The 20,374-nt window shown below is 38.3% G+C and overlaps 1 protein-coding gene across 16 annotated transcripts in view; it reads right to left on the minus strand.

The window, feature by feature from the left end:
* LOC106088760 (transient receptor potential cation channel trpm) overlaps nucleotides 1-20,374 on the minus strand; it is a 572,136-nt gene that overhangs the window by 138,016 nt on the left and 413,746 nt on the right. For all 16 annotated transcript variants that reach the window (XM_059369571.1, XM_059369569.1, XM_059369573.1 and 13 more), the window contains 2 exons: nucleotides 8,002-8,164; nucleotides 7,504-7,644 (listed from right to left, as the gene is read on the minus strand). In XM_059369571.1, coding sequence (XP_059225554.1) covers nucleotides 7,504-7,644; nucleotides 8,002-8,088 — 228 coding nt within the window. In that variant the 5' untranslated portion in view covers nucleotides 8,089-8,164. The remainder of the gene's footprint in view (nucleotides 1-7,503; nucleotides 7,645-8,001; nucleotides 8,165-20,374) is intronic.

Consider the following 20,374-nt stretch of genomic DNA (forward strand, 5'->3'; position numbering starts at 1 on the left):
CAAAGCATACGACGAAGTTACGGAGAAAACCAAAAAGAAAAAACAAGAGGAACTATTGGCGGCACATCCGCCAAATTTAATAAAAGATACGTTCAAAACAGCATTGTTAAAAACACAACCAAAAAATGTTGGACGAATTGTCGATGTTTTACCATTAGCATCTCCGAAAAGGGTAAAGAGAATGGTAGAAAGTATTCCAACTCCAAAATCGACTACAGAATTCACGGAGGAAGATGCACTGGCCCTGATTTTGAACCTAGGCCTCTCAAGAAACAAATACTCAACAATGAGGAAGGCTCTTCGTGAAAAAGGATGGGGTTGTTTACCCTCAAAACATAAATTGTACAACACCAGGACGAAAATGGTGCCATCAAATATATACGTGGACGAATTAAAAGCAAGAGTGAAACTTGCTGATCTTGTTGAAAATACAGCTGTTAGAATTATTTCTAATTTTACTGAAGAACAGTTGAACACATGTAATAATTCCGAAGTGGTTTTGATCAGCAAATGGGGTTGTGATGGATCATCTGGATTTTCCGAATATAAGCAACAAACAGAAATAGATACCAACTTCGCATCAATTTTCATGGCATCATTAGTACCATTGAGAATGAGATTGTACAAGGACCAATCTTCATCATCGAAAGAAAATGCATTTCAAGATATATGGATAAATAGAACACCTGGGTCAAAATATTTATGTCGCCCAATTCGGTTTGAGCATACAAAGGAAGACCGGAACACAACACGATCTTTGGTGAACGAAATAAAGGAAGAAATTGCTGCATTACCCATGATTGTTATAAACCAATTGGGAAGAAATATAAAAGTTTCGTTTCAACTACAACTCACTATGATCGATGGAAAGGTGGCAAACGCATTAACTGGCGTTATGTCCAATTGGAGATGCAATATTTGTGGCAAGAAGAATGGGCAATTCGAGGACAAGTCTGATGAAAATTTAGTAAACGAAAATGCGCTCAATTTCGGTATTTCGCCCCTGCACTGTAGAATTCGATTCATGGAGTATTGTTTGCATTTATCGTATGACCTTAAATATCGGACTAGCCCTGGAAACCGCGATGTCTCTGCTAGAAACAACCAAGATCTTCACAAAATGAGGCAGGAAGAGAAGAATCGAATCCAGTTGGAGTTTAAACAAAAGGGACTTATAATAGATAAACCTCTTTACGGATACGGAAGCACAAATGATGGCAACTCGGCAAGGCGGTTTTTTGAGGACCCCGTATCGACATCTAAAATAACCGGTCTTGATGAACACTTGCTAAGACGATTCAAAGTGATTTTGGCTGTAATCAATAGCAAAAAGATGATAAATTCAACCAAATTTGAAGCTTATAGTAATGACACAAAAAACATTTTATCTGATTTATATTCGTGGAAAGCTTTAACACCGACAGTACATAAAGTCTTACATCATGGCAAGGAAATTGTGGAATACAACATACTTCCGTTAGGAGAACTTACAGAAGAAGCTCAGGAATCCCGTAATAGAGATGTTAAACAGTTCCGGCTTTTCAATACCCGAAAGAGCACCAAATTTAACCAAAATTATGATTTACTTCAATATTTATTGTTATCGTCTGATCCGGTACTATACAGCATCAGAACTAAATGGCTACCAAAAATATGTGACGATATAGATAAGGACGATCCCGATGCCATTCAAATTAAAGAGCTTTTAAATTTTGATACCTTAGATTATTTGGTAGAGAATAAAATCAAATAATACAAAACTAAAATGCTTTTTTATTTTGGGAGTAGCTAATATACATATAAACGCACGCCGATGCGAAGTGTTTTCGCTCTAAAACACATATTTTTATTCCAATTTTTTTAAACTTTGGCAGGAGACCTTTTTTTATTCTAACACATTTGTATTGTAAACCCTGGGCAAATCTATCAATGTTTTAGTGTAGGCCCCATATAAGGTTCCATTTCACAAATAGACATTTTTATATAGAGTTTAATGAAGTGTAAATGAATTTTAGAGTAGATAGAATCCGAGTTGAGAAATGTTTTATACATCGTTGGAAAGGTATGAAAATTTCCTTTACGATAAGGTATGTTGCGTAAATATGGCTATAGTGTGTCATGTGCAATTAGGACAACAAAAACAAAATTTGGGAAATTCGACTTTTTTGAAAAATTGACTTTTTTATTGCCGGTTCCATAAAATGGAATAGAATAGAGATATTTCCATGATTCTTTTTGTGTTTTGTAGAAGAAGTGTTACCAAATAAAAGTTTATTTAACATCTTTGCAATAAAATGTGACGTAATACTTGTTTTTTAGCAATGAATATAGCACTACTTGAAAATTGACTTTTTTCAGTATTTTGATCGCTACGATCTCATTTATGGCTAGGATATGGCGAGACATACCTTAAAATGTTGGGAACATTTTAAGCTTTCATTTAAGTTCAAAAAAAGCGAAAAAATCCCCGTGGAACTTTTTTTCCAGTGAGAAACTTTTGAAGTTTAGTAAAAAAATTGGCCATTTTGGTCTTAAGATAACGGTGTTGTTTGATATCGAAATTAGCCAAATTAGCACTTAAAACTTTTCTTAATACCTCGACTTTGTGAAAATGGAAAGAAATGATAATGCTTTGACGGCCAAAGTTTGCGAAAACTTAAAGGAAATGGGAGTATCTTTTTTGAAAAATTGTGCAATTTTTTGACAAAAAAAATATTTTTCATATTGAAAACGATGCCATTTTTAAACCGCCAAAGATATTCACGTGATTCCTTTTGTATTTTATGCACACATATGCTGGCATAATTTGTGTGAAGTATGAAGTTTATAGCTTTAAAATTGACGGAGTTATTTAAAAAACACTGAAAAAAACCAAGGCCAAATTTTCATATTTTAAAATTAAACAATTCATAACTCCTTAACAGTACACGATGGCATGGTACTTTATGCATAAGTTTTTTAGATCTTGTCAAGCTCTTTCTCTAGAGTCCTAAATCATGTAAATCGGTTGAGTAGATCAAAAGTTATGGCCCCCAGAAGCTTGGAGAAGTCAAAAGTGGTCAACTTTGACACCCTGTAGCTCACCCTGCATTAAAGATATGGACCAACAACAGCACTTTTCTGAAAGCCTATGTCCTCCTCTACAAATGTCTAGAACATTTTGTATGGCTAAAATCAACAGATAAAAAGTTGTAGACTTATTTCCAATTTTTTTGCCATTTGGCCCACTGTGTGTCGTCTACTAAAGTTTCAGTTTGGACATGGGTTTTTGAGAGAAACTTTTTCGTTTAGGCGGCGACTTTAACGTTATCGACAGAGAAGCTTCCAGGAGGCAAGTTTTTGCCGCTCTGATACACATCCCAATAAACTTCCCTTTTTTCCGACGTAGTCTGCTATAAAATTTGCGCACCTCTTTCCTAATATTGTGACTCCACTAGTGCAGTCGCAATTCTGTTGACATTGTCATCAATGTTTTCTGTGCATAGACAACCTAAATTAATTTGCCCTAGCCTTCTTCTAAGAAATCTTCCAAATTATGTCCAGTTGGTTTTCAACTTAAATCCGAAGCTTATCGCATTCGTCACTGACTGTGCTATTCTGAACCTAATGTAGCGATGGTCAGAGAAGGAAGGGTCTCCATGGAGACTCTTCAATCCTGAACCACATCGGTTAGATTTTCCGAATACATTGTCATATCTAAAACCTCCTCCCTAATCCTATCACCAATATTAAGTTTTATTCGATCTTTAGTGTTCAAGAATTCTGCCAGAGCTTGACCCCGCTTATTAGTGTTCGTACTACTCATTTTACTGTTTCTTTTGGCTTCCTCACCAGCCGTTGCAGCTCTGCCGTGCGTGGCGTTGTCAGAGAGTCGAAAAGGTATAAATCGCTGCCAGGTATTTTCCACCGTTTCCCTGCCTCATCCGACGCAGAAGCCGAAGCTGGCATCAACACTACCATCAACACTAAGAAGGTTTATTAATCACTTATTTACTAAAAGATGCATTACGGCAGGCTTGGGATCGGTAGATCTAAAAAGATGGGTCAGCAGGGGAACACCTCTAGGAGGTGTACTGGCTTGTCTTGTGTGGAATATAGCCACTTACAATTTATTATTGTTTCTGGTGGATACAAATTGCCTACAGTTGCCCCTGTCTCCTTGGGAGAAGGGAATGTTACATTAACTGAAATACCTGTTTTGCTAGACAGGAAATTTAACTTCAAATCCAACATTTTGGGAAGGGTAAGAAAGGCAACGCTTGCCCCATCCACCTGCAAAACAGCCATTGGCTAAAGCTAAACCGTGTGTCATGCACTGGGCGTAAACTGCAGTTGTCAGACCTTTAATGGTACATGGTGTTGCAGTCTGATGGACGGCGCTTCAAAAGTCAGCCTACTGTTCATACTCGGTCGGATCCAAATGATGGCTTGTGTGTGTGTCACAGCTGTACTGAGGATAGGTTGACTATTTGATATGTGGCCTGATCTAGACTTGAAGAGGTCTACCGCTTTGCTGTCGCTGGCTGCAACAGACGTCTAAGTCATTGTGTCCGTCATGACAGGACTCTGTCTGTCGGTTAATACGGTGACAGATAGAAGATTGCATGTAACGAGGTCGAGGGAGAAAAGACTAAAGAACATATGCTGTGTGCGTGTTTCGCACTAGTACTTAGAAGGAATTCCACTTTAGTTTCACATTTCTTTGAGAACTTTAGCGGACGTGAACATTCGCAAGTTGCTAGGCTTACTAAAGCGATCTGAATGGTTCTACAGTAGGAACAAGAAGGCATTTTCCTTCTCCTGTTCCTATGGTATCACAATGAACGAAGACATCTAATTGCCACTTTTGTGTGTCTAACTCACTTTTGGCGAAATAACCGTGACTGATCTGAAGAGATGCGTCAAGTTGTTCAACCGTCAATTTACTGTGCATCCCGAGAGAGTCAGGGCAAGAAGGAGCGCCATTCGCCGTATTCGTGGTCTCCGAGCCGATGAACAGCCATCACAATTTACCGTGGGCGAAGTTACGAATGTCATCCGTGGCGCCATCAATATAGATTTCGAAGGCTGTACAGCACAGCAACAGCTTTGCATGCCATCACAGCACACATTTGCCGTGGCTTCAATCAGCCCAGTCCATGTGATAGGACGGTCCTCGTGGCACTGGACCTATCGAAGGCATTCGACATGGTCAGCCATGCCAAATTATTTGAGGACATCGCCAACACGTCCCTCCAGCCAGGCCTGAAACGATGGGTCGCGAATTATCTGTGTGGTCGCCAGTCATTTGTGGAATTTAGGGATAAGAAGACGAAGCATCGTATTGTGAAACAGGGAGTTCTCCAAGGTGGTGTGATATCTTCGGCACTGTTCAACCTCTACCTACCCTCCATACCACCCCTCCAGACAACATACAGACCGTATCATATGCGGACGATTGTACGATCATGGCATCAGGTCCCCCACCCATTGATGACATCTGCGATAGGTTGAACGTCTACCTCAACGAACTTGCCTCATATTTCGCTGCAAGAAATCTGAAGATATCTGCCCCCAAATCTTTAGCCACATTGTTCACTACAAATACGCTTGAGGTGAATACTGAGCTGACTGTGATGGTCGATGGAAAAATGATTCCGACCATCAAGTGTCCCAAAATAAATTGGCGTCACATTTGACAGCTCTTATACATTCTCCCCACATGCCACAGCAATCTGCGATAAAGTCAAAAGTAGAAACAAGATCCTCAAGTCACTTGCTGGCAGCACTTGGGGTGCAGACAAAAAAATCTTGTTGACCACTTACAAAGCAATTGGCCGGTCTGTGGTAAGTTATGCAGCGCCAGTGTGGTCTCGTCAACTTTGTGGCACGCAGTGGAATAATATTCAGATCTGTCAGAATGCCGACTTCCGAACTGCGACGGGCTGTCTCCGCAGTTCTCATGTGGACCACCTCCATACCTACAAAGATCCTACCAGTTCGAAGACATAACTACATGCTGCCTAAGCAGTACCTTTTGGGCTGTTATCGCAGAAACCATCCAAATCATCATCTTGTGGATAGATATCCACCGCCCAGAAGCCTTAAGTTAGATCTAGAGCGTGAGGTTCAGCGCTACAAGAGAGAATCACTAGATTAAGCGGGTCTAGACAACATTCATGCAGACACGGTGGCAGAAGCGGTAATTGGCTACCGGGTAGTCCTTGGAGAACGACCGCCACCCATTGCACCTGAAGAAATCGACTTTCCCCGGCAAACCAGAGTAGTTCTGGCTCAATTACGTTCCGGCAGATGTAGCCGCCTCATTTCCTACAGGGCTAGGATTTATGCCGACGTGTAAGTTGTGTGTCTCGATTGTAACCAGGGACCGCACGATACGCGTCAACTGTTTAACTGCCCGGTCAGACCCACTCGACTCAGACCCAGATCCCTGTGGACGCACCCCATCTTAGTCGCAGAGTTCCTGGGTTTTGACACTCAACACAATTAAGCAAACGAAAGATAGAACACAATAAACTGCTACAACAACAACTATATAGACAAAAGCCCCTGATGGGAATCGAATTCAAAGACCGCTACAAACTGAGCTAAATATTCGGTCAGAGGAGGTGCTTTTTATAACGTCAAGTTGGAGTCCAAACATCGCACTGTTGATCGTCGATACGATTCGATTCGTTGGCCGTGTTACCAACGCGTCACTGGCGGAGGGCTCTATTACGAAAATTGCGACTAGAGAGACTCTTTTATCCTCTATTGTGTGGCATCTTTTGATTAATGGGACTCTCAGGTCCTTAGGGAAGAAGGTAGTTGTCTATAGTGGGTGGCCGATTAATCCTTACTTTTGCGGACCTCTTTCGTTTCCTCGTGGAGAAGACCCTGTGGTCGAGTGTTTCGCGAAATATGACGTCTTTTATACTGGGGCCAAGGAAGCGTGACTCGGACTGCTGATTTCAGTCCTGACTGCTCATTGCAATGTCAGGTCCCTGTCGCCGCCCTATACAAATGAAGAAACGGTGGTTTCCAAGGTGTGTGGTGTCGAGAGGTCGCTGGAGATGGTCAAAGCCTTTTGTATCACTGCATCGTATTTGCGAGAAGAAGACAGGAGTTTTGTCTAAAGTTTTCTCTCAATGATACGAACACAAGCGTTCTACACCACCCACAGTGGCAAGGGGAAAAATTTGAGTGGAAAAGTCTGTAATTTTGAACGGCTAACACGGCTTTGTTGTGCAATTTACAATACATGTTTCGCGAAGATACCTTTGCCCGTTCAAAATTGGCACACTTTTGTTTAGCAAATGAGTCCCATCTCGCTGTGCCACGCTTGTCGCCTATGCACACAGTAATGCAAAATGAAGTTAAACCCTCCCTGACTTCACGCCATTCAGGCTTTCTTTTATCCAGGGAACTATATCTTTTATTCATAAACTCAAAATAGTGATAAAATATTTATCTCAATTAGCATTTAACGATGTTATTACTGATTATTGATGGAGATATACATACCTTCTTCAATTTGGGCTGCAATTCAAAATTTGCCTTGCCACCTTGTACTGTTATCAGGAGTTTTGGTAATTCCAAGTTCCATTCCTTTGTGAAAAGCTGCACCAAAAGTTCTGGACGGGTATCGAATGAGAGACGCACATACTATGAAATTAAAAAGACATTAGAGGGGTAAAAGTTTTCGATTAAATTTTGAACCAAAAAATTCAATTTGAATATCAAATTTAAAACGCAAATGCAAAAAGTTTGTTGCTGCTCGGAAACCAACACAACAAGGCAGCTCGGACTACACAAGAGTAAAGTTAGCTTGAGAAATTTCAAGATAATCGTCCGCGCTAACGATGTCCGTGGCATTGAGTGAAAGTCGTCATCATGCCTGGTTTGCTAACTATGATGTATGCTGGAGCGAAAAAGGACGAAGGAACACATCAAACCTAGTCATTGCCTTTTGTGTTTGACTATCCAGTTTTAAACACTAATGGCAATGACCATGCTACTAACCTGTGCTTTTGTGGGATGGGCACCGCCTTGGAATTCAATTATGCCATAAGCATCTGTAGGCTGTGGCCGTGTGTGCTTATGGGGCATCCATAAGTCACCGGGTGAGCCACTTTCGATGCCGGCAATTGTTTGATGTGTTTGACGAGCTTGGCCGCAGCAACATCTGAAAAAAGAAGAAAAGACAAAGCATACTGTGTTAATTATCCTTGCAGTCTTAGTTAAATGACATAGATGCAATGATGCACGTACGTTAATTATGATAGATGGAAAATTTTACTGACTATAAACGAATCGATAAATTGATGAAAAGTGAGCAATCATTAATTAAGATTTGAAGATTTCAAGACTTTCAATTTATACACAAAAACCTCGTTAAATCTTCCTTTCGCTTTTCAGGGTTTTAACGAGATTTTGACGAAAGCTATGATATGATCACAGTTAGTTTCTCTAATTATCTGTCATTAAAACTGAGAGGTTTTCTTTTGCTTGTGTCGAATTCAGTTAAAAATAAAGTGGACTTTTTAGCTGAACTCTATATGTATGTAAGATTCTACACCCAGAAAAATAAGTTTGCTGATATCAGTAAACACTGTCTACTGATTTAAAATAAAAAATGTTAACCTACGAAGGAAATACTTTAAAACTGTTATACCCTACACCACTACACATGGTATTATAACTTAGTGAATTTGTTTGTGACACCCAGAAGGAAGAGGATAGAGCCATTAATAAGTATATCGATCGATTCAGAATCACCTTCTGATTCGATTTAGCTTTGTCCGTCTGTCTGTATGTCTGTCCGTCCGTCTGTCTATCTGACCATGTTAATTTGTGCACAAACTACAGATCACAATTTTCATCCGATTGTCTTCAAATTTGGAATAGTCAAGTTTTTCGACCTAGAGACGAAGTCTATTGAAATTGGAATAAATCGGTTCAGATTTAGATATAGCTCCCATATATATGTTCGTCCGATTTACAATAATAATGCAATAAAATGGTCATTTGTTAACCGATTCTCCCGAAATTTTGCAGGGAGGATTCTCTTATGATTCTCGACATTTCATAAAAAATCGGTTCAGATTTATATAAATATTTTTTTTTTCACTCATAGAGCCACTGCAAGCGCATTAATTGGCCAATCTTTGCAAAATTTTGTACAACGCTTTCCTTAACGACTTCCACAATATCTATAAAGTTTGGTCGAAATCGGTTTAGATTTAAATATAGCTCCCATATATATGGTCGTGGGATTTTGAGAAATATTGCAGCAAGTGCTAATTTGTTGACCGATTCTTCGATTTTGTCTTGACTTTCAACATTACTAGTGAATTTTATAGGAAGTCTTCAAAGTATGGTTGTCTTTATGAATATTTTAGTTTTATAGAGAAAGTTTCAGCGAATCTACTTCTGTATTTTGCTGAAATTTTTTCATTTGCTTTCAGACCAGATTTATGATTTCAACAGGCAATTGTTTGTGTCAGTCTATCGATTTTTTAAAACTTCTATTTCCAAAATATTTTACGCAAACGAACTGAAAACATTAAGCAACTATAATTGGTAAATAGTTCAAAAAATAAATGTTGACCTATTTTTACGAAGAACCATCTAAATTCAGCTTAAGTGATGTCGCTAATATCTGTTCCCAATCCAAAAAAATCCATTTTTGATGGAAAAGATGTCCGGTAAAAAATACATCCAACTATTATCGGATATGCTTAGAATTTCCATCGTGTCCTAAATTCTTATTTTAATTTTTTCGGAGATAAAATAGGAAAAGGTGAAACACCAGTTTTCTCTCTTTGACCACTTATTTTAATTGCATTCATTAGGGCATTTCTGTGATTTATGTTACAATTTTAATCAAAGCGTTATGTTATCAGTGATATTTTTGTAGTTTTTCAAAAAAGTAATCGCAAAAAACATGGGTATTTCTCTATGAAACACGAACTTAATACCCACCTTTTTGTGAACATGTAATTTGACTCGTCGAATTTCATTAATGATGTTCGTACATGACCATAAGGAAATCATTATTCGCAAAATCTTTTCATTGTAAAAAGTTTTTCTTGGAAGAAAATCAAAAAGTACATTTTAAAATGTTTCAAATACTATTTCACTGTGATCAAATCTACGGTCAATTTTCTACTAGAATTTTCGTCCCTTAATCACTATGAGCTCCGTATCAATTGCCTTAAATACTGTAATGTGAATTATGGAATTCCAAAAAAAAAAAAAAAATGAAATGGTTATATTTGCAATAATTATTTTAAAATGTAATTTAATCTGGAGGATTATATCGGGGTTTTAAAATTGTGTTTCCGAGTCCGTAAAATTTTACATTTCATTGCTGATGTAAGTCAAATTATTTATAATTAAGTATTACTAATTATTGTTTAGAAAAGTTTTTCAGACTAACAAGCAAAATATTTCATTTGAAAACATTTTTTATATAATTTTTATTTCTTCAGATAAAATTTCATAAAAAATTCATTTAACGAAAATTTTTATAAGACATTATTCCGTCTTATAAAAATTTTCGTTGAATGTTTGTCTTTAGGAACAATTATTATAAAAAAAATGTTTGGTAAGAAAATTCCATGAAAATTCTTTTCGAATAAAACCAATCACAAAAATTTTATCTTTTGAAAAAATTACATTCGGTTAAAAAAAGGTGCATTAACCCATTTACGAAAATACCCAAGAATGACTTATTGTGCATAACGCCTTCTTCGTTGTCTACTACAATATTTAAGAAGTTTGAGCCAGATGTAGATGAAGCTCCCATATAAAAGTTCGTCAGATTTTGGGAAATTTGCTATAATGTTGTCATATGTCAACCTTAGTTATTACAGTTTGAACATATTTGGTCGTCTTTAGCATACGGTGGTAGCGGTGATTCTTGGCAATTGGGTGAATTTAGGTTGACGATAAGGTCTTCAACATTTCAAGGGCTCTTTATTGGTGTTTTGGGTCGTTCCGGTGGCATTGACGCACAGTGTTGTTTCTTAGTGTATTCGTTGGACAAAAATAGTAAGAGTTGACAAAGAGCTCTAAAATTTTTCACAGATGTATATTTTTGAGTGTAATATAGAAAAAAGTGGAGTATGGTCCAAAACGGTCTATAACCTGATATAGCTCCCTTATAAACCCATTTCCCGATTTAACTTCTTGAGACTCCAGAGGTCGCACTTATTACCCTATTTGTCTGAAACTTTGCATGATGACATCTGTTAAGAGTCTCAACAACTACCACAAGTATGGTTCAAATCGATCTAGAAGTTGATAAAGCGCCCATATAAACCGATCACCCCATTTAACTTCTTGAGCCTCCAGTGGGTGCAATTATTATCCGATTTGGCCGAAATTTTATTAGGTCTCCCCAAATCGATCAATTTTAAATTCACTTTGTTGAAAATTCCAAACAGATATTGCTTCAGTTTTGCCTCTTATTTAAAACTAAAGGTACTAACCATATGTTAATGTCTGTGACACCTGTTGTTGATGAATGAGCATTCAGTTATGTCCTCTTTAAGATCCTATTCTATTTTGGTACCGCAATAAAAAAATAATCCATTTTGCTTACATAAAGAAAAATTTGAACTTTTGGGTAACAGTATGTAGCATTCATTTGTTAAAAAAAACCTTCGTACGAAAACATCGATTAGTTGAAGGGGGATATTAAATATAAGCATTTCTTTAATCTTCTTAATTGAAGGGTTTTTTTTAAAGATAAGTATAAAAATTCATAGCAATTTTCATTTTTAAGGTTTGCATTTTTGTCCACGGGTGGGGGTCTCTCGGTGGCCTTTGGTGAAAGTTGTCAAATGTTGGTGAGGACTTTGGCTGGTGTGGTCTCCACAAAGAGATCTGTGCCAAGTATCAGCCCAATACCTTCATTTATTAAGATCGACAATGCATATTTTAATGTGTTGCTAAAATAACCTATGGTAAAATGCAAATGCAAATTTTGCCCATGAACATTCCACTAAGGAACAGGGGGAAACTTCTCACATATCAATGAGTGCAGTCCGATTCAAGTTTAAGCTCAATGATAAGCCCTTTTGTAGCCGAATCCGAACGGCTTGCCGCAGTGCGATACCTCTTTGGAGAGAAGTTTTACATGGCATAGTACCTCAAAAATGTTGCCAGCATTAGGAGGGGAAAACCACCGCTGAAAATTTTTTTCTGATGGTCTCGCCAGGATTCGAACCCAGGCGTTCAGCATCATAGGCGGACATGCTAACCTCTGCGCTACGGTGACCTATGGTGGTGGGATATTAAATTTTCTAATTCGATTAACTGCGAATATCAGAATATGTATATATATATATGTTATGATAACACATAAACACAGGTAACGAAAAGAAGTTTTTACAAAAGTGGACCGATGGGTATAATATGAGGCTCAAATGAAAGTTATTCGAGAATAGAATACGAATATGATGTAAAAAATTGGGTCCAAATACATAGGCCGGACCGCCCCAAAGTAACGCCTTAAATAAAAGGTGGACCGATCGGGACAACACGGGTCTGGCATGAAAGTTACTCGAGAGTAGAGTACAGAAATGATATTAAAAATTGGGTCTAAGTACCTACACAGAAAAAATGTTGACCTATATTTGATGAATGGTATTGACTTATAAAAAAAACATTACAAACAAGGTGTTAGTTGCTTAAATAATTTTACGCATAGAAATTTGATTTATTTTGCACCACGGCAAGTGATAGGTGAACATATTTTTAATTGTTCGAATTAAATTGTTATTTAATAGTATAAATTGTGCATTGATCGAGATTATATTTTGTTCCCTTTCACACATATTTAATGCGAAAAGAAGTGACAATGAGCGTATAGAAGATGTAATTGTTTTTACATCGCCATAAAATATAATTTTTTTAATTATGATTTCAAAGTAAAAAAATTATTGTGAAAAACGTTGCGCTGAAAAAGCGAGAACTGGAAAAAAATTTTTATGTGAACACACTGATAGAGCCCAATTATTTTGTTGATTTAAGGCTTTAATCTTTGACCCATACGTTCGATAGTACTGTTCGCGAAATAAATATAAGTTCACCGAAAAGTACAATTAAATTTTTTTACTTAAAACAAGAAGCAAAATCGGCAGATCGTTTTATATGGGAGCTGTATCAAGCTATTGATCGATTCAGACCATACTGAACACGTATGTTGAAAGTCATGAGAGAAGCCATTCTACAAAATTTCTTCCAAATAGGATGAGAATTGGGCTAGAGGCTCAAGAAGTCAAGATACCAGATTGGTTTATATGGCAGCTATAACAAAACATGGACCGATTTGTTGGAAGTGATAGCAAAACACCACGAGCTCAAATTCAGTCAAATCGGATGAGAACATGGACCGATTTGGTCCATTTAGAATCCCAACCGACCTACACTAATAAAGAGTATTTGCGCAAAATTTCAAGCGCCTAGCTTTACTCCTACGAAAGTTAGCGTGCTTTCGACAGACAGACGGGCGAACGGACATGGATAGATCGACTTAAAATGACATGACGATCAATAATATATATATTTAATGGGGTCTCAGACGCATATTTCGAGGTGTTACAATCAAAATGACGAAATTAGTATACCCCCATCCTATGGTGGAGGGTATAAAAACAAGAATATATCTAATTTAAAGAAATTTGGTGTGAAATAAATATAGGTTCAGGAACGAAATTTCACAAGGGACTGAAAATATTTTTGAAATTAGTAAATGATTTACTCATAGAAATTTGTTAGTAAAAACAGCAAAAATGTTTGCTGAAACAGCAGAAAGTCTGCTGAAAATGGGACAGCAGTAGTTTGTTGCTAGAACAGCAAACATTTTCTGTTGTTTTCAAACAAAAAGCTCAAAAATATCGTAAATGTTTCAAAAAATGTTATATTCCATCTTGTTTTTTATTTAACAAGCATATAACTTAATTTTTTTCAAATTTTGTACAATTTGCAAATTTTTGATCGATTTTAAATAACAGCAGACAAAATGGGTGTTCTGGCCCCGTTGTATTTCTTCTTTATTCGTTCGAAAGTTATCGAGATTTTGACAGACGGATATGACTAGATCGGCGCAGAATGTCAAGAAGATCTAGAATATACTCGTATATTCTTTATAAGGTCACAGATGGTGGGTGGGTTTTAAAAGATTCTGGAGAAAATTTAGTTATCTGTTTGAAACATAAATTTTGTTTGAAAGATGTCCAAAAAGAATCTATTCGATAAATAAGTTCAGTGAGACCAGACAGTATCAAGGACGCTCAGCCCATCATTTAACCAACAGTGTGCTCCAAGGATATTGAAGTTCAAGAAACTGGGCTAAAATGTATTCATCCTTGGTCTTAGCCAAACCATCCATGACGCCTCAATCATTTCAGAGATTTCAAAGATTATGACACTAAATAGACTTTACCAAAACGTTGGTGATTTGTTTGTAGTAAATTGGTTTTAGTAAATAGTTGTGATCCGGCGTAATATCGTTCCGAAATGAACTCCGTGACATCTCCCCCAATTTAATTGAATTGACAAATTTTACTTTTAAACATTTTTTAAATTTATTGAATATAAAGACATTTGGTGGCCACGTTAAGGGAATTTATAACTAAGACGCGACATGCCGATTTTAAGGCAACAAACAAATCATTTGACGGTATAATGTGTTTGGGTATGAAATAACATTTTGTCGGAGAACAACATGAAATTTGACATACCTTAAGGATAAAGAAATTAAAAAAAGCCAGCATGAGACATTTTCCGGACCAAATGATGCTATGGGAAGAGCGCTTCATAATGCCAAAATAAGAATTTTAAAATAGACTTTCAAGATGAAGAGGCAATGTATTCATACTGACAATCACATCTGGCAGTAAAATGTACCCACACACACACCTTCATATATTTAAGTTGAATTACCAACACATATGTGATCCATATAGAGTGTAACCCTACAAACATTTTTCATCATTTTGGATAAGTATTCATCCGCGCGCTGAATAATAAAATCTTCAGGAAGATTTTTACACAATTGTTCTTCCGTATCTTCTACGATATAATGTGTGGAAGTTTTAGCAACTCTTCGCTATGATTCTTTTACAACCCATATAGTTATAATCCTCTGTATGACCCGTGTGCCGAGGTTTTAGCAACTCTACGCGACGATTATTACACAACCCATTGCGTTATACTCGTTCAGAAGATTTGCTTATTAATCACCTGATTTAACTTCTTGTGATTGTTGTTATTTTCAAGCCTGGTGCGTTTAGGATTGAATTATGTTATTCGGTGTTTTATTTTGAGTTGGCAACTTCCCCAACACCAAACAGAACTCCCACTTGGCTTATATGACGATTGGTACTTATATGACGAGTAATAACATTTTTTGTTGAGTTTTTTTGTAATTGTAACGTTTTTGATGAACCAGTAATATTGATATGCGTTTTAGATCTACTAAGCGAATAACACGCAACCCTTCTAGAGCAATATTTAATAAATATTTCAAAACACTTATTTGTTACTTGTCCAGACGAGTAATGTGCCACTTTTCTAGAAGAGTATTTTATTAATTTTCCAAAGCACTAATTTGTTTCTCGTCCACACGAATCTGGCGCAATTCAAAGACCTTCCAAGACTCTTCTGATTTACTCTTTAGCAACTCATATGGGAGATTCGCGGAACACTCTTCCAGACGATTCGACTTGATGACACAATTATCCCCAACGGAGGAATCGTCTACGACTCTTAGACAAGCTCGTCCGTGATCGTAACCTTCTTCTAGAAGATTCGCAGAAGATTGTTTGGCGATCAAAAATGTTTGCAGGGAACTACCGCTTCTATAATGTTTTCCTAAGCTAATGGGGTTTCTTACAACCTTATCTAATTATGAAGGTGATTTTTAAAGCTCATATTCGCTGCATGCATCTGTTGCCTTCCTGCCAAATTATGAATTTTAATTATCTCGTTCATAAAACTTGCCATAAAACAAACCCCCCTAAAGAGTTCTGTTCCTAGCTTAAACAGGCAGGAGACACATACAGTACTGCTCGAAATAAAATGGACAGTAGATAGTGCTAAACAAGATAATTTTGAAAAGTTAAACAAAATTTGGGATTCTTCATGGTTTTATGGTCCAATCGGATAAAGATCCAACGACATTTGGGGACCACTCCAACAAGAAATTTTAAGGACAACGCCAAACCTTTTTTGTCTCCGCATGCTTGGACTTTCTCTGGCAAACCGACGCGATCTTTAAGAGGTTGGAACAATAAAAGGCGCATCGCTCTCAAGTTTAACTGGAGGCTTGGTGCGAATGATCCTAAAACTATCACCGATAAGGAGAGAGGCGCCCTTAATTGGTTTCGGAGATTCCATGTACAGACTATCCGAAAGGATACACCTCTAGATTCGAAAACGCCCATGCCCAAAAGAATTCGGGCGAACAATTGTACTCATAATGGGTCCAAGAACTTTTGCTTATGTCGCTAAGGACAGCTTGGTGACGGTTGTTGTCGACAAGGGAGAAGAACAGAGATGTACACCTACGTGGGTCTCCTCCAATTTGTGACGAAGCTGGCTCTTATCGGGGCTGATACAAAATAAATGCTTTGCTAAAAGGTTGGCGAGATCTAGATCTACTAACTAAAGAGACTAAGGGAAGGTAAACCCAATCTTTCAACCACCGATTGGAAGATTGGTAGATTGGATGAGGTTGATGGTGACCGGAGACATGCAGTATTCGTTCAAAACTTCGGCTATCTTACAAATCTCAACAAGTCAGAAGGAGTTGTAACCTACGGCATTAAAACAGTTGAGATTAAAGGTGTATAAAAACGGTGCGGTTGGAGAATCAGGAGACGACTAAGCAGTTGTTGCTGAACACTATTCTGGAGAACTATCGACCATATCTCTAAAGTCAGGCGGATTGCAGGATACTGAGAATCCCCCTGCCACCATCAAACCAGGAGAGGAAGGCGTCGAAACAGGATCGGACAAGCCTTGTGTGGGTGGGTCTCCCGATTGGATTAGACTCAATCTATGCGCCAGCAGGGAAAGACGGAACTCTAAAGAAACATCGACAGCAGCAGCCAGTGAAGCATCTAATGAGGAATTGTCCACACCGCAAATGTCCAGTGTCCTGTGGAAAAGTAGTTCCACTGCTTTATCAATTGCCTCTGGATAAGTAAGGAAACTCATCATGACAAGACGAATCTTGGATCGAATCTTGGAAGGATTAACTCCTGGCGGACTCAGAAGACGAGGCTAACGTAACGGTGGTAGAAATTCTGAATCCTGACTATGGTCCGGTTTCTGCAGATAAATCTCAACCATTGATGGCAAGAGGATTTGACGTTGTTCAATTCTGAAACCATCGGTGTTTGGAGGAATGGTTCGTGGACAAAGAATTTCGGGATTTAAAATACTCAAGAGTACGGAGAATAGGCGAAGACTATTGAGACAGAGGCTTTATTCTTGCAAAGAATAAAGGGAAAAAGAGCCTCTTTGAAGAAAGGGGTGAGCTGCTTTTCGAATATATTATAATTAGCAATCTGGGGATTTGTAATAAAGGGAATAAATCGACCTTTATTACCAGAAGGCACTAGATGTTACCATTGTATCGGAAGATCTATGCGGAAAGATATTCGACTGGTGTGTTGGTGTTGGATGACCACAGCTTCTCCGATCATCGGTATATTAATTTCAGTCTTGGGTAAAAAAGGAAAGGCCGATAGTGATAGATTTCGGCAAACATTTTGCACGACTATCCCTTTTAGACCAGAAAAGAAACTGAAAACTGCGGAGGACATCGACATAATGGTCAATAAGATCACGAATGCCCTGAATGACTCGACTATGTCAGCATGCCATAGCGCCAAGCCAAGAGGTAAACAGTGACCGCCATGATGGACCCCAGAACTAGTTGGTGTAAGGAAGGACCGCAGAAAACTTTTCAACAGAGCGAAAGCCACAAGGGCACCACACGATTGGGACGCCTTTAAGGCTGAGCTAAGAAAATACAAGAGAGAGCTGAGTAGGGCACAGAACAAATCCTGGGTGGAATTCTGCAGCTCCGTGGAGGAGCTGCAGAAAGAAGATTCTAAAGAAGATTCTATCCTTGAGATCGTTGGATATATTCAAAAGTAAGAGAATGCATGGACAATGTCTAGTGAGGAAATACTTGAACTACTCGTTGATACACATTTCCCGGAAAACTCTTCAGCGAGCAACGTGGCTATAGAAGAGGTTGTCACTGGTATGCACTCGTCGGAGATTATTTAGGAAATTGTGTCTGAGCCGAAAATCAGGCGAAAAAAAAGGTTCGACTCCTTTAAGTCATATTTCATGCTGAAGACTCTTGAGAGCGTGATAGAAACATATCTTAGAGCAAAGATCCCTCGACATCACCTGTCTCGGCAGCAGCATGCATACAGCAAGTGCAAGTCCACTAAAACAGTCTTTCACGACCTAGTCCCTTATGTAGAGGGTTCTCTCGTTATCAAGGAATATACAATGGCAGCATTTTTTGACATTTCATTAATTTCAAACCGGCGTCAGTCATGAAAAAGGTGGAGTTTCTAGCATTCAACACTACCGCAAGCAAGTTTTTTAAAATCATACATAGTGAAAGATGTATTGCGGCAGGGTGAAAAAGGTAGGAAAAGATGGGTCAGCAGAGGAAAACCTCAAAGGGGTGCACTGTCTTCTCTACTTAGAACATAACCATAAATAATATATTATGGAAGAAAAAGGTGTAAAAGTGGTCGCGTATGCTGATCACGTAGGCATTGCGGTTAGGGGAAAGTATCCCATCACTGTTCAGGATGCTCTACGTGCCACAGCAAAGTGGGCTACCGAAGTCCTGGGTATTTTTTGAAGTTCAATTTACAACTTCAAATAAAACTTTGTGGAAAGGGTGAGAAAGGCAACTCTTGCCCTATACACCTGCAAGAGAGTCATTGGCAAAAGTTTTGGGATTATAACTGCGTGTCCTACACTGGGTATATACTGCAGTTGTCGAACCTATAATGCATATGGTGTTGTGGTCTGTTGGACGGCGCTTTGAAAGAAGTCCACCCAACTGTTCAATACTCGGCCGGATCCAAAGGGTGGCTGTTCGTGCGTCGCAGCCGCACTAGGAACGTCACCATCTGATGCACTGAATTTCACGCTACACATAATGTCTCTAGACATTGTATCTAGATACATTTCTGCGAGGATAAGGGAGCTTTCTCTTTGGTCATGTGGCGCCTACAGACACTGTGTGAATCTTGATACGAGCTTTGCGTTTTATATTTCGGGATTACAGAACACACAAACAAATATTAATCATCGAAAATCGCTTTAATGTTTTTCAAAATATTCCCCATTAAGATAATTGCAATTTTGCATGCGTTTGAACCAATTGTCGAATCACCTTTGCCACTCTGATTGAGGTATCTCCAAAACATGCATTCTGAACGCATCAACCGATTCTTCAGGTGTCGAAAAACGTTGTCCACTCATTTTATTTTTTACGTACGGGAATAAAAAGAAGTCATTCGGTGCCAAGTCAGAACTATATGGTGGATGACTCATCGAATCGATGTTTTGAGTGCTCAAAAATGCAGTTGTTTCTTATTTTTGGAGCATTTCTTTCGACCAATCAACACTAGCCTTTTTTTGAGCGATTGACAACCAGTGTGGGATCCAACCGAAAAAATTTTCGTGACGGTCAAATGTTCATGCAATACTGAATGTATGCTGGTCCCACTTATGCCTAAGGTTGTCTAAATATTACCTAACGTTCTTGCAATTTCAGTTGGCGCACAGCATCAATGGTTTTTGAAACAACAATTGATTTTGGACGACCTTCACGAAATTTGTCTTGGAGTGAACTAAGACCTCGGTTGAATTCACCATACCATCGTTAAACACTGGTCATTGAAGGAGTTTCATCGCCAAAATTGAAGTAAGTTCATCGATGCACTGTTGCTGAGTTAAGGCACGTCGAAAGTTGTAAAAATAATCGCACGAAAATTTTCACGATTTAATTCCATTTTTTGGGCGAGATGAATTTTTTAAGTTACTGTAAACAACCTAAATATCGCTCCGCTCGTATGTCAAAACGCTCTGTGACGTATAACCTCACAAATGTCAAGCTTTACAATAGAGCTGTCAGTTGGTACTGTACCATTATTCCTGATAGAACCGATTGGAACTACGATATCCCAAGTAATATAAGTTACAGAGTTGCAATAGTGAACATTCCAAACCTAGACTTGAAGAGGTCTACTGCTTTGATGTCTCTGACAATATCACACGTCCCAGTCTTTGTGTCTGTCATGACAGATCACTGTCTGATGGGAGAACAGGCTGACAG

The sequence above is a fragment of the Stomoxys calcitrans genome, chromosome 5 (assembly GCF_963082655.1).
Source record: "Stomoxys calcitrans chromosome 5, idStoCalc2.1, whole genome shotgun sequence".
In the NCBI taxonomy this organism is placed as follows: Eukaryota; Metazoa; Arthropoda; class Insecta; order Diptera; family Muscidae; genus Stomoxys; species Stomoxys calcitrans.